The sequence below is a fragment of the Ciona robusta genome, chromosome 11, assembly GCF_009617815.1.
Source record: "Ciona robusta chromosome 11, ASM961781v2".
Taxonomy (NCBI): domain Eukaryota; kingdom Metazoa; phylum Chordata; class Ascidiacea; order Phlebobranchia; family Cionidae; genus Ciona; species Ciona robusta.
In genome coordinates this window covers 1,062,547-1,076,183 of record NC_143245.1, presented here as the reverse complement: position 1 = coordinate 1,076,183, position 13,637 = coordinate 1,062,547, and the positions used below count along the sequence as shown (strand labels likewise).

Sequence of the window (13,637 nt, the reverse complement as noted above, 5' to 3'; positions counted from 1 at the left end):
CATATTTTTTTAAACAGTATATCTGTCGCATTTTTATATATATGTAGTATCAATTTCACATTTATTATAAAAATAGTATAAATTCATATTTTTTAATGGAAATAGTATATCTATAGGTATTCCATACTTTTATATCTGTATACGAATAATGTATAATACAAAACTTACAGTGTGTCAATTTTTACCAATATATAAACAGAGTGTATGTTTATATATATACTTGTTGTTATGGTGTATTTAACTAATATGATGCTTGTTATCAACAGGGCTGGTTCACAAATCGCGACGAAATGTTAAAAGTACTTCCAGATCTTGTTGAAAAACTCACCGATTACAAAACTCATTTTAAAAGCAATGTTGATATGAATGAGAATATACAGGTATGTCATATTGGGGGTGGTGATGTCATAATGGGGGTGGTGATGTCATAACGGGAGATGGTGATGTCATAACGGGGGATGGTGATGTCATAATAGGAGGTGGTGATGTCTTTTCATACCAGATGAGCCAATGGATCATATACATTAGGCCTGGTAGCAGAAGTAACACAATATGTTTGTTCATAATATGCATGACCAACCAGTTTTAGGTTATTTATCGTGAAACATTGGCCTTATTAATTACAAAATAAAAAGTTCATAACAAAATAATTACTTTGACTATCATGAAGAATTGTTGATTACAAACAGTTTAAGTATTTTGTATTTTCCACCAAAGTATTCTAATTTCTTTCATAAAACAGAATCTGCTTGAAGTGAAATCCTTGGTTAAATGCGCGTTGTCGGACACTCGACATCCATTCAACACTCTTCCCACTAGATGGCACCAACAAGTTCAACAACAAGCCAAGCGTGAAGCTACGCTAACCACACTGCAGGTAATATATGATGTCTATTGTATGTTATATGATATCTATTGTATGATGCATGTTTATAGGTGCCAAACTTGGCTCTTTTTCATTTAAAAAAGTTTTTAAATATGAATATGTTTATGATAACTTTTGTATATGGGCGTGACATAAGCATTTTGGACAACTCATTATCCCATTAGTGACTGTTTACCCTATTATATAATACATCTATGATTATTAGGACAAGATCCTTGTATGTGAGGAAAACATGAAGAGGTTCATGAAGTTAAACGCTCTTCTACAAAGTCCTGAGTTAGCAGCGTTAATCACTGAGGCTGCAACTAAGTTAGATCTTGGTCCTTGTGCGTTTGAACATGCAACCAAGTTCCTACATAGCGCAGGCCAAGCTACCATGGTTTCACAAGCACAGATGGTGAGTGGTGTGGATTATTACTAAGTTGTTTTATTTAAAACCGTTTTGCTTTATTAACTAAAAGTCCAAATATTTCTGTGTATGTTATATGAAATTTTTCTGCTACCTAGAAATCCTATACATGAAGTACGTTCGCTCTTTATTTATGTTATAATGATAATTCAGTTTAAAATACACCTTTTTAAAGTACACGTATATAATGACTACTGGATATTGTGCATAGGGTGTAATCAGTTTGGTTATTCCCTCTTATATTTGCAAGTCAATCAATGTTTGTTTAATTATGCATTGCTTAATGCGTGTAAAAACTTAAAAAATATTTTCAACAAAGTTTCTAATAAAGTTTAAGGACCTTTGTTTTGAAAACCCCCACAGACAGAGAAAGAGTTGGTGACGGTCGGTGACCAACATCGACACGCCATGCGATCGTGTCTCGATGCGCTCAGCCAATACGCCGCTGTTGCTGCTCATTTCCCTCCAGTGGCAGCTATTCGCAACCACCGTGTGGCGGTATGGAGCGATAGATTGGAGAAGATGGTTAACGGGTTGTTGGACTTGAATTGTTCGTCGATAAGAAGTGAAATCGAACGTTGTAGCTCAAAGGAAGCTATTCTTGCTCAGGTATTTAAACGATTGCGATCCTATTATATTATATGGGTAGAGCCTCTATTAAAAGTGTGCCTTCTGCAGGTTTATAACTCGTGTTTAATCTTGGATAAAGTCAACAGGAAAATAGTTCTTTGGGATTTTTTTTATTATTTTTCATGATCCATAAATATTTAACTTTTTATAATTAAAACATTTTTAATTAATTAAGTAACTTTTCACCCAGATCAATACATTGGCACATTGCAACTCATAATAATGATATTGTATCTTTGTTTAATTAACCATAAACGTTCAAGAGGGAGTAAGATTGCCTAAATTTTAAAAGATAAAATATAAACGACATTATTGTTTTAGATTGAAATCTTACTTTTTATTGATTTTGGTCTTATTTATTTTATAATTTAATACTTTTACACCCCCCAGACTCGAGCAGCCGCTGTTAAAGACGTTTCCCTCCAACGTGAAGCAACCGATCTTAACGGGGGGTTAGTTAAGTTGATGGATAGGAGAAGTAGAGAGACGGTTATATCAGGGAGGATGCAGGAAGCGGAGAGGATGGTGCAAACGTCGCAGGAACATATCCTTAAGTTTGTTCAAGTAAGTTATAATATAGTGCAGGGTTTTCTAATATTTTCAACTTCTACTTGTAACGAAAAATTTTGTAGTTTAACCCAGTTTTTTACAACATTTTTCTAACTTCAGTGTTTTACAACATTTTTCTAACTTTAGTGTTTCACAACATTTTTCTAACTTTAGTGTTTCACAACATTTTTCTAACTTTAGTGTTTCACAACATTTTTCTAACTTTAGTGTTTCACAACATTTTTCTAACTTTAGTGTTTCAATACATTTTTCTAACTTTAGTGTTTTACAACATTTTTCTAACTTTAGTGTTTCACAACATTTTTCACAACGTTTTTTTTTATAAATAATGCAGTTAATTTAAAACTGCTTTTCCACCCCATATATTAACCCCACCACACACAGGACCATGGATTGGAAGGACTTGGTTCGTTCACGGGCGTCCTCACCATGCTGTTGTGTGCGTTGGATCAACGTGCTATCACCATGGAAACCACTGCTGCTAATTCTGGTCACCGATTGGTTGATATGACGTCCCAGGAAGGTGATTGGTTCCTGGAGGAGTTGTGCGGACTTTTCTGTAAGTTTATTGGTTGATTTAGACATAATTAAGGCTTCAATCCAGTTTTTTTTAGTTCTTCTTTTTAGTCAAACATAGGAAAGGTTGGTCTGAATTACCAAAAAATGAGCCCACTATAATTTACTTTGAATGGTCTTTTAGAAAGTAAAAGTAACACAAGCCTTGATTAAGCTCCAACAAAAATTCTTATTATTAATTTATAAATCGAACCAACCAATCTTCAATACAGTATATTCATATCATCACATGTTTTTTTGGAACATTCCGTTTGTTATTCATAATTTGGAAAACCTACTTTGAAAAAGTACCTTTAGTTAAATACCTACAGCATCTACTTTGAAAAAGTACCTTTAGTCAAATGCCTACACATATAAATATTCAAACCGACCAATCCGCATGCAGCAAACATGGTTCAGCTTCTGCGATTGGCCGATGGATTGCTCAACCCTTCGTCCACCTCTGATACGCCACCTAGTGTTACAAGGGAGGCAACGAGAGCCGTGATATGTGCAGATAATATTTACCGAACGTTACTTGTAAGTTTGATGGTTGGTTCATTATTTTAGCTTATCATTACTCAGTATATGGTCAACTCTGTAAATTTAGTGGCATAAGTAATAGGTCTAAGTGATTCTGGCTAAATTAAGTGGTCTCTGTAATGGACCAACTCTGTCCTAAATCCCAGTTCCCATGCGCGTCATGCTTCAGGACTTCACCCATGCTGAATAAAATCTCATTGGCTTTGATCTATTATAATCATCTTATTTATGCCTGTAAAATATCTAAAGCCGAACCCGAACCAGTGCATGTTGTAGGGAGGTTTTACTCAGCAACTGCATTACTAACTCTGCCCTACAATGCTCCCAATCTAAACAAAAACTCGTACCCACTTGCACACCTACCTAACTCACCATATAGAATGGAATATACAGCTAAAAAGTCATGCAAAAATGGCTAGCTGTGAAAATTATCCTTTTCGCAAATGTTTCTTTCAAGCCTTTAATGAGCTTTTTGTTCCAACAGGAATTGTTTAAAAACTTCCGCAACATAATTGTACCTGAAGCCGTGAAGTTGTTGCAATGTGAGGAACCATCTGTAGTGGAACTCGTTGCTGCTGTTAGTGGGATCGTGCACGGTGTAAGGATAGACGATCTGACTAAGCAGGTGAAATCAAATAAACTTTATAACAAACGTATTTACAATAAGTGGAGTTTATTCACAAACTTGTATGAAAGATTTGGAGTAAACCTTTTATATTCTACTGATGTTGCTACCAGTAATAAAGTAATGCTTGAAATTGCTCTTCTCGTAAAAATGTGATTTCTATTTTACCATTTGAATATACCAGAGAGCATCTGAAATATTGGTGTATTAAAATTAACCTTTACCATTAAAGTAGTTTTACTTATTACATTTATTGCACATCAAAGTTTACATATGAAGCAATATCTTATAATGTTCCAAGTTTTGAAAATTTTGTGTTGTAGCGGTTGTATAAAGTTGTATTGCGAGCGGTAAACTAAGAGGGCGGCTGAACACAAGACGCGGTATTTATACGGCAGATAATTGTAATAAAAAAGCACACAGGCTTTGCGCAAACACATGACGGGCCGCCGCAGTGGCACAGTGTGATATTAACTTACTCAACTGTTATAGGAATCTTTAAAAATAACCCCTAAAAGAAGATGTTTATTTTTAGGATATTTATGAGTATTTTTTCTTAATATGATGTCTATATTCCAGTTAATGGCAAGCTTACGCAACCAAGGAACACAGAATGGAACGAGTTCAGCATACGAGGATGCGTTGGCTGAAGTACAACGACTACAACAACAATATACGCAGCTGCTACAGGATTCTAGACAGGTGAGTGTTCCATATTAGTGGTATATTCTATAAGGGTGAGATCCTATGACAAGGAACCTGATGGATATGGGTTTTGGCCAGAGTTGGCCCATTAACTTTTTTAGTCGGGATGTCTGCTGCTATTCGTTGAGACTTTATTAGAGTATATCAAACATGCCTACAAAACATTGGTACAAAAATGTTCATACTTTTTACCTCAAGATCAATTTCAAGTATCAGGTTACGTCACAGCAACATATGCAGCATATTTAAGATAGCTTGAATAGCGTCCAGTTTTATCACCAAAACAGCAGTTTGAGTTATTACATTGTGCAACTATAACAGCAGAAACATAAATACCATATTTATTCTGTAGAAACGATCAGACGAACAGCGCCTCACAGCAGGCCAGATGTTGCTACAAGCATTTGACGGATTATTCAGATCGGCACGGAACGATTTCAACGCGTTGCTCATCGCACGAGATGGTTTGTTGGCATCGGGGTTCGTCACCAAGGAATGGACATTTGTGGATTGTTTGAATGAACCAATGCAACTGCAGAAGCTGAAGAAGCTGTCAGGTAATAATGGCCTTTATTATGTAACAATATCAGGTTGAAATGGATCATTACTTGCAGTTTTTGGTATTATGACATGTGTTTTTTTTTGAAAAATTTACGACATTTTATAAAATATCCTGCCACCCTGCACTGTAATATGCAGATAAGTTAAATTAATTCATCTTTTAGACTTTATGGCACTTTATTATACAACTCATAATGAGTTTAATAAAGTTCTGAATTTCTCTTAATTGTTTGTTTGCTATAAGTTTTCATATCAAACGAAACGATCTAAATATGTTTAACCCCCAGCCACCAACGAAGCACTCCAAGCTTTATTATTCGCGAAACAACTACAAGCGATGAACGATTTCTTCGTTCTTTGTCATTCAAACGCTCGTGCGTTCGTGGTGGATAGATCAGCACCTAGTGGCAAGAATACAACTGGAGGTACGTATTGTAATAGATATCTAATATATTTATGTTTTCAGATAATCCTAAATTTGACAAAAAAAATCCTAAATTTTAAAAAGATAATCCTAAAAATAAAGTTCTATTCTATATGGGTCGTATTTCTGTATTCATGATTTTTAAATAATGTGAATTTTGTAAATTATTACAAAAAGTTATTTCAAATGAATTTGTAACCACATTCTGTATGGGTAAGGTCCTACAAGGCTGGCCAGGTAACTGTCATGTGGGATGAGGCCTGCTAAATATTGAACTTTCAAACGTGGAACTTATGATGACTTTATAATTAAGAATTAATTTTGAATTTAAAAAAATGCTATTGTATTATTATGTGTGATAATTTCATGGAAATCTTATAATAGGCCACCATTACATGGGGAGTAAGAACTTGTACACTGAAGAAAGGTTGGCGAAACCTGTGAAACATTTTGTGTCGTATTTTGTGCAAGAGTTGTTGATTGGAATTCCTGGGGAGGTGGGTTGTGGAGGGTTTGTTAAACATGGTAGTTAAATGGAATTATGGGAAACTTTAAAGTTGTGATTATACTATAAGTTAAGTGGCATATCTCTGGTTGGAGGGTTGGGGAGGTTGTTGAAAACGTCAGTTACATAGAAATATGGGAGCCCTAAATCTGTGTTCCTTTCTAATGTTTATATGAGTTATATGGCAAATCCCAGGGGGTGTGCTTTCTTTTGGTTAAAAATGTCAATTACTTCATAAATTTACTTGCGATTGCATTGGAAACATAAGTTCCTGGCAATGCCAAAACCAATCTTTGGTATCGCTAAACATTCTTTAAAAAATTAAGATTTTATAAAAAGGTGTCTTGATGGACACAGGTATAAGAAGTTTTAAATCCCTGGTTTTAATACAAAATATTCTGTTTATTTCCCCTAATAACATATACTATAACACATATATTGTTAATATATATGTGTGCGTAAACTTCCATATTTTCCCATTATATTTCATACACCACATACAGATGTTAGGATGTGCGTTATGTGGATACGTTGAACTACTCGGTGTTGAGCTCGGTACCTTCATGATGTCAGTGTCCAACAACCAAGTTGTTAAAGTCGAGGAAATTTGCAAAGCTGCGGTCGAAACTAAATATTCGCAGGTATTTTCATAGAAATATTATAATTATTTGACCTGCTGTGGTGAGGTGCTTGCATCGTAAACGGAATCTCTGGTTCGATGCTGGATGCTACTACCACTGTAGGACTGTGTGTAATTGGCACGGAATCTTTTACACCGCTTTCTGTCTTGTGCAAGGACTTAAGATTTATATTTTAAGATTTTACATTCAAGAGTTTGTGTGAAATCAACATAACATTAAAACAAGTTTGAATAAATTTAACAACCACTTTTTTATAATATTCACATAATTCTCATTAATTCAGGCATAAATATTAAAACCAATATACCAATAACAAAGTTTTATTAAATTGACCTTTTTTATAATATTTCCCCAACACCTACAATAATTTACACATGAACATTTTTCCAAGCCACTATAACAACAGAATATATTTAAATAATTTGTGCAATGCTTTAATAACATTCCCCCCAGAGTTTACTCGCGAAACCCCTGATGTTGGTTTACCAATTCAATCGAACGTGGAAAGATTTAGATCGTGCGCGAAGACTCGATTCAAACATCGTGTCCGTTCGTGCAAGTTTACATCGGGCTAAACTACAGGTGTGATGTCATAATTGATGGTTTATGGCTTATTCTATATATGAGTGAGGCCCCATGGAAGACCTCACATACAGAGTCAAATATGTTGTAATTTTATAACAGAAATGTTTGTGTGGTTTTTCCTATAGTTTCTATATTACTATACATAAATCTTTGCAATCCTTTTTTCTGTAATATTTTTACTATTTTTGACTTTCCCAACTCATAATTCAATTTTGCTGACTCATAATTCAATTTTGCTGACTCATAATTCAATTTTGCTGACTCATAATTCAATTTTGCTGACTCATAATTAATTTTGCTGACTTATAATTTAAATTTGCTGACTCATAATTCAACTTTGCTGACTCATAATTCAATTTTGCTGACTAATAATTCAATTTTGCTGACTCATAATTTAATATCACTGACTCATAATTTAATATCGCTGACTCATAATTCAATTTTGCTGACTCATAGTTTAATTTTGCTGACTCATAATTCAATTTTGCTGACTCATAATTGGATATCACTGACGCAGGTGACCAGGTTCCAGTGGTTATACGAAGATCTTCTTGAAGCAGGAGGGGGAAGTACCTTGGCGTTACCACGACGACGTGATGTCATCAACGACCTCAGTAAACGGATGTCCGCGCTTCGTCACTTGGTGGCAGTGTTGGAGCAAGTTCAGGTGGAAATGTTGTTTCTATGTTGAGTCTTCGAATGAACTATTCCAATATTTTGTTTAAACATTTTATTAACTGAATATATGAATACTGTTTACCTTTCTATTTACAGTAACATAACATGAACTTTAATCAATTTAAACGAAATTCATAAAGCCACTGCTGTGTTGGTGTTAGTGGTCATAAAAGATCACATATAAGGCCATTTTAGATTATTTTAACTAAAAACATGTTGCTTCAATTTGTTGTTATTTTTCACAGTAGAAAACTATGTTTCAGTATTTCTTAGTTTTTTTGTAAAAATACAAACTCTTAAAACTCAACCCCAACTTTCCGTTTCCAGGATAAGGCTTCGTCGCAAAACACTTCGATACAACAGCGCCTCAAGTGGGCAGCGGGTGCGAACCCGAGTTTACAGACCGTGTTGAGCTCGGTGGAGGCCGACGGTGACAACCGGATGAAACTTGTCAAGAATGAAAAGATTTTGAGGTTTGTATTGTTTACATGGCATGTTGTTATATGGCTATCTATTTAACTCTTCTGATAAAGAAGTTTATATAATAAAAAAAATTCAAAGAAATTAATGAAAAATACAAGAAAAAGTGTGAAATTGGATACATTTAGGGATTTTCTGACAGTATTAAATAAGTTTATTATGTGGTGTTTTCACATTCTGTTTGTTTAACTGCGACCCATGATAAAGGCAACCTGTATAAAGCAAATAATAAGATTTTGATATTTGTGTTGTTGGTATGTCACAGTTATATGTTTTATGATAATGAAAATTTGTTATATTAAAGGAACAATTTTTTGGGGGTGTTGGGGTAATGGGCCAAGTCTGGCCTAAATCCCAGGTCCTCACAGACTTCACCCATACAGAATAGAATAGAGAGAACTGACAGTGGGAAACATAGAAATTTAAAGTTTGTGATGTTATTAAGTGATTATCTGTTAAACTATGATGGTGAAGATACTTTTATCTAAAAATAACAAAAAGACTGAAATTTACAATCTAACAAAACACAATGTTAAAAACTTGAAATATTTAAGTTGTGGGGATTATATAACGTAAATTTTCTTCTCTATCACTGTCATATCAATTTAGGCAACAAAATGTCACTGTATAATGGTAAAATGTGTTCATTTTTTCCTAAAAATTCATATTTTTATTTCTGCTTTCGAAATATGTTAATAAGATTTCTATGCCACAGTATGAAGATATTGGATGTTTGTGAAAATGCCGTCAGTTTCGAACAAAGTCGATTGTTACTCAGCGAAAACAACAAGGATCATGACGTGGAGTTTTTGAAACTGTTGGAGGCGTGTGAGGGGGTGTGTCGTGCTGTGGGGAAGTCCCCTGTACAACTAGATGCCATGGAACAAACAGCAACTGATGTTTTGGTGGGTTGCCATGGATTGTTATGTAACACATGGCATTGTTATGTTATCTGGTTATACTGCTTGGCTTTAAACACTGATTAAGTTAAAATAGGAGTGATATTTAATGAGCTGTGGTAAAATGTATTTGACATAGCCATTATGTTAGGTTGGGTATTTATTATTAAAAAGAAATAAACTGTAAAAAGTTATTAAATATAAATTAACCACTAATATCATGGAAATGAATATTCAAACTTAAACTGGTTTGTTCATATCTATTATTATTTTAACTGATCACCAAAATCAACCCCCAGCCCCCGAAACACAACTCGTCACCCAAGGATTGGCTGCAAAAAGTTTCCGATAAGATCCAACAGAGCGTGACCAAATGTCGACAACAGCGCAGCCAAGTGGAGGGAAAGATGCTTCTCGTTAAATCGAGTCTTCGTGACCTTGTGACCTCCGTTAAACAATTGTTATCGAGTCACGGTCGATTGCTTTCCGATGTTAAGACACTGCTCAAGACAATGGCGAAGGTGAGTGTGGGGTTTGTTGTGTTTGGGTAAAACTTTGGTGTTCGAGGCTGCCATCATAATAGCATAATAGGTGTAAGTGTTCTTAGGCAAAGGAGGGTTATTGAAAATAGCTATCACTTGATAGCTTTAATATGCTTTCTGGTCTGGCTCGGTGGTAAAGTGCTTGCATCATAACTTAACTAACCCAACTGTCAATAATGGCGTGTCCAAATTGAAATACAAAATAAATTAGATACGTAGTAACTTTTAAGCGCGCTCGAAATTCAAATGGTATCCATCGCAGCATTAATATGATATCTATCGCAGCATTAATATGATATCTATCCCAGCATTAATATGATATCCATCGCAGCATTAATATGATATCTATCGCAGCATTAATATGATATCTATCGCAGCATTAATATGATATCTATCGCAGCATTAATATGATATTTATCCCAGCATTAATATGATATCTATAGGAGGAAGACAATGAAGAAGACAGCGGAGGAGTCCGTCGATACATGACGCGATACAAGGAGTTAACATCCTCGTTAAGCGACGCGCTGATGGACGTACTTCATGGATGCGATGCGTCAACCATCGACCCTGATCCTTTAATTCTACGCATCACTGAGATAGCTGGCATGGTGGCAAGGTGAGAATAAATATCTGTCTTGTATTTTTTATAAGTGAGGTCATTGTCAAAGTCCCAGGATTTACGCCACATTTGTCTCATCACCCCAACACCCAGGTTGCTTATGTACGTCGTTCATGTGACCAATGTGTTTCCGTTCTTTACTCCATATATTGAGATGCTAATATTGTGTTGTGTATGGTACATGTATGATGTCACGGCAGGCTAAAGGGAAGATGTTGCCTCATTATATAAGGGTGTCTTAATTGTGACAGTGATTTTAGCTGTCATTTTTATAGTTTGAAAAGATCTGACTTAACAGAAACATCATTCGACAGTTTACCTGTAATCATGATCATAGAAACATCATTAAACATCATTAAACATAAAACATTATTATTCCAGTGTTTACGAAGATCTTGTATCGTTCGCGAACCCATACATGGAAAATCCACCCGAGCGTATCCAACCCACTTTTGCTACTGCTTTACGAACCGGAACGGGGTTACCCACCCTGGGTGTGAGGGGAAGTCCTGGGGCCAAGAAAGCTGTCGTTTTATCGACAGGTGGGGCAACGGGGTCTCAGTCAGTTGGAACCCCCAGCACCCCACCCATGGTTGGCACGGATACGGGGGCTTCCACTAAAACTACGAGTCCGAAGAAAAAAACTCGAGACCCGAGGACCGGGAAAGGTTTGTTATTTCTATGGATGTTTGTTATTTCTATGTAAATCAGACAAATTGTTTGCCTGCCTCTTCTAACCTAAAAGTTACAGCTTTGGGGTTTTCTTTTGAATGTTTGTATGAATTTTTTGTCACATTTTCGAAGAAAGGATCATTTTCTTTTGGGAAATTTTTTAACCCTTTTTGGTAAATCAGCAAAATAGAGTTGTTTATGTATGATTAGGTCCAGCTAGATTTCAGCCAAAATCCACTAGGACGATGTTTCAGAAGCTTTGTAACTATTTAAAATTTATTGAAATGCCATTCCAGCAGTTGCCAGAGATTTTGAACTGAGAAATAAATTGCATTATGTATAATAACTGTGTTATTTAAATTAGCTTATAGTTCCCAAAACTTAATACAAATCTCGCCCTATATAATATAATAATAAAGAATCCACCCCCAACTAACATTGCACTCCATAGCGATCCAGGAACGAAACTTTTTTGCAATGAGCGTTTGGCGTCGAGTGAAGGCTAAGTTGGATGGGAGAGATATTGACGGGAATAAACGAATGCAAGTTGCTGAGCAGGTGATGTGTAGGCTTGTGTGTGTGTGTGTGTTTAAATTTGTGTGTGTGTATAGTATTTATATGAATGACTGACTTTATTTTGTCTCTGCGAATTGATTGTAGCACGAGTATATATATATAAATGTACTAAACTATTTAATTGAATAACATTAGAATTTTAATTAAATAACATTAGAAATTGAATGAAAAGTGTGCACAGATATATATATAGAGAGAGAGAGAGGTTCGGGCTGGAGCCGTTTTCTATTTTGTACAAAAGTTTGTATAAATGTGAACTTTGTTGTCTATGTGTGTGTAGTGTGTGTGTGCTCCTATATGGGTGAGGTCCTACAGCAATACCAGAAAACCTATGATAAAATAATGTTTTTTTGTTTATGTTATACTATTGACATGGCCAATGTTTTGAAATTAATGTTTTAACCAATCATAATCCTTAGGTTGATCATGTGATAAATGAGGCGACGTCATTGGATAACTTGGCGCTTCTGTACGAGGGGTGGACGGCATGGGTGTAAGGCCCCACTTTGTATAAGCCCCTTGAGGCTTTGTTAATTCATTCACCAGCAATTCTATGAGTTGCCACTTTTTGAGGCCGTCTATAAAGAAAGAGAATAAGAAGAGGAATGAGTAGGAGCGCTTTGAGAAAAGTGAGAGATCTTTTTCAGCTCTTGTCCAGAAATCGCAGAAAATTTTCAAGAAAGTTATGCGTTGTTGTTAAATTGGCCGGCATTGAAACAAAATTAGATCCCACCATTTGAAGTTTCTCTAAATTATTTAAATTGTTTCAAAGTCATGTTTTTAAATTGCCCAGTTAGAATTTTTGCCGCGTTTTTTTTCGAATTGGTGTTAAGGTTATGTGGTGAAACATAGATATCTTAAATGCAGCTTTAAATAGAAATAACATAATTATAATTCTGACGTTTTTCCGCTATGTTAAAAATGTTTGAACTACGGTGTTCCCTATAACGTTGAGAGGGGAAATGTAAATAGAGTTTCGTTGCTGTTGTGTTGCGGTTTTATTTCATTTAACAATCAATATGTTACTCTTAGTTGTTAAGTCTTATATAAACATATTGATTTTATTAAAGGAAAACTGCATGCTTGCATGTTCAAGGTTTATGTTAAGCATATAGTAATAATGTGTTGGGTTTTTATTTGTTTAAAACAATCAATTAATGACGATCCGTGTTATTATTTCGTATATAACCAAGCTTATGTATATATGGGTATACACCACAAAACTTAAGTTACAGTAGCCAAGACAATTGTTAAATGTGAAATGTAAATATCATTGTGTGAAACATGTAATAAACTGTAGTGGAATTGGATATTCTGTTTAATCTGTTTGTGTTTCAAGTTAAGACAAAGACGGTAACGACACTTGATATTACTTAGGGCGTTTAACAAAGCTTTTAAATGGATGACATTTAAAATTTAAAGCTGGTGTCACTTTACATTTGGAGTCAAAGATTTATTAGGTTTTCTGTGGGATTAAAACTTTAATTTATGGAATGAATAACAGTTTTCATGTAAAATATATATGGATC

At 35.0% G+C, this 13,637-nt stretch overlaps 1 protein-coding gene across 1 annotated transcript in view; it reads left to right on the top strand.

Annotated features, from left to right (window-relative positions):
• Nucleotides 1-13,418, top strand: part of LOC149727623 (serine/threonine-protein kinase SMG1-like) — a 41,679-nt gene extending 28,261 nt beyond the window's left edge. The window contains exons 48-69 of the mRNA XM_089887682.1: nt 267-380; nt 743-877; nt 1,092-1,283; nt 1,659-1,904; nt 2,316-2,489; nt 2,880-3,054; nt 3,457-3,590; nt 4,078-4,218; nt 4,798-4,920; nt 5,276-5,480; nt 5,772-5,909; nt 6,293-6,405; nt 6,917-7,054; nt 7,508-7,636; nt 8,157-8,306; nt 8,645-8,790; nt 9,513-9,702; nt 9,996-10,217; nt 10,682-10,857; nt 11,242-11,528; nt 11,984-12,090; nt 12,528-13,418. Coding sequence (XP_089743808.1) covers nt 267-380; nt 743-877; nt 1,092-1,283; nt 1,659-1,904; nt 2,316-2,489; nt 2,880-3,054; nt 3,457-3,590; nt 4,078-4,218; nt 4,798-4,920; nt 5,276-5,480; nt 5,772-5,909; nt 6,293-6,405; nt 6,917-7,054; nt 7,508-7,636; nt 8,157-8,306; nt 8,645-8,790; nt 9,513-9,702; nt 9,996-10,217; nt 10,682-10,857; nt 11,242-11,528; nt 11,984-12,090; nt 12,528-12,605 — 3,513 coding nt within the window. The 3' untranslated portion in view covers nt 12,606-13,418. The remainder of the gene's footprint in view (nt 1-266; nt 381-742; nt 878-1,091; nt 1,284-1,658; nt 1,905-2,315; nt 2,490-2,879; nt 3,055-3,456; nt 3,591-4,077; nt 4,219-4,797; nt 4,921-5,275; nt 5,481-5,771; nt 5,910-6,292; nt 6,406-6,916; nt 7,055-7,507; nt 7,637-8,156; nt 8,307-8,644; nt 8,791-9,512; nt 9,703-9,995; nt 10,218-10,681; nt 10,858-11,241; nt 11,529-11,983; nt 12,091-12,527) is intronic.
• Nucleotides 13,419-13,637: the final 219 nt, after the last annotated feature.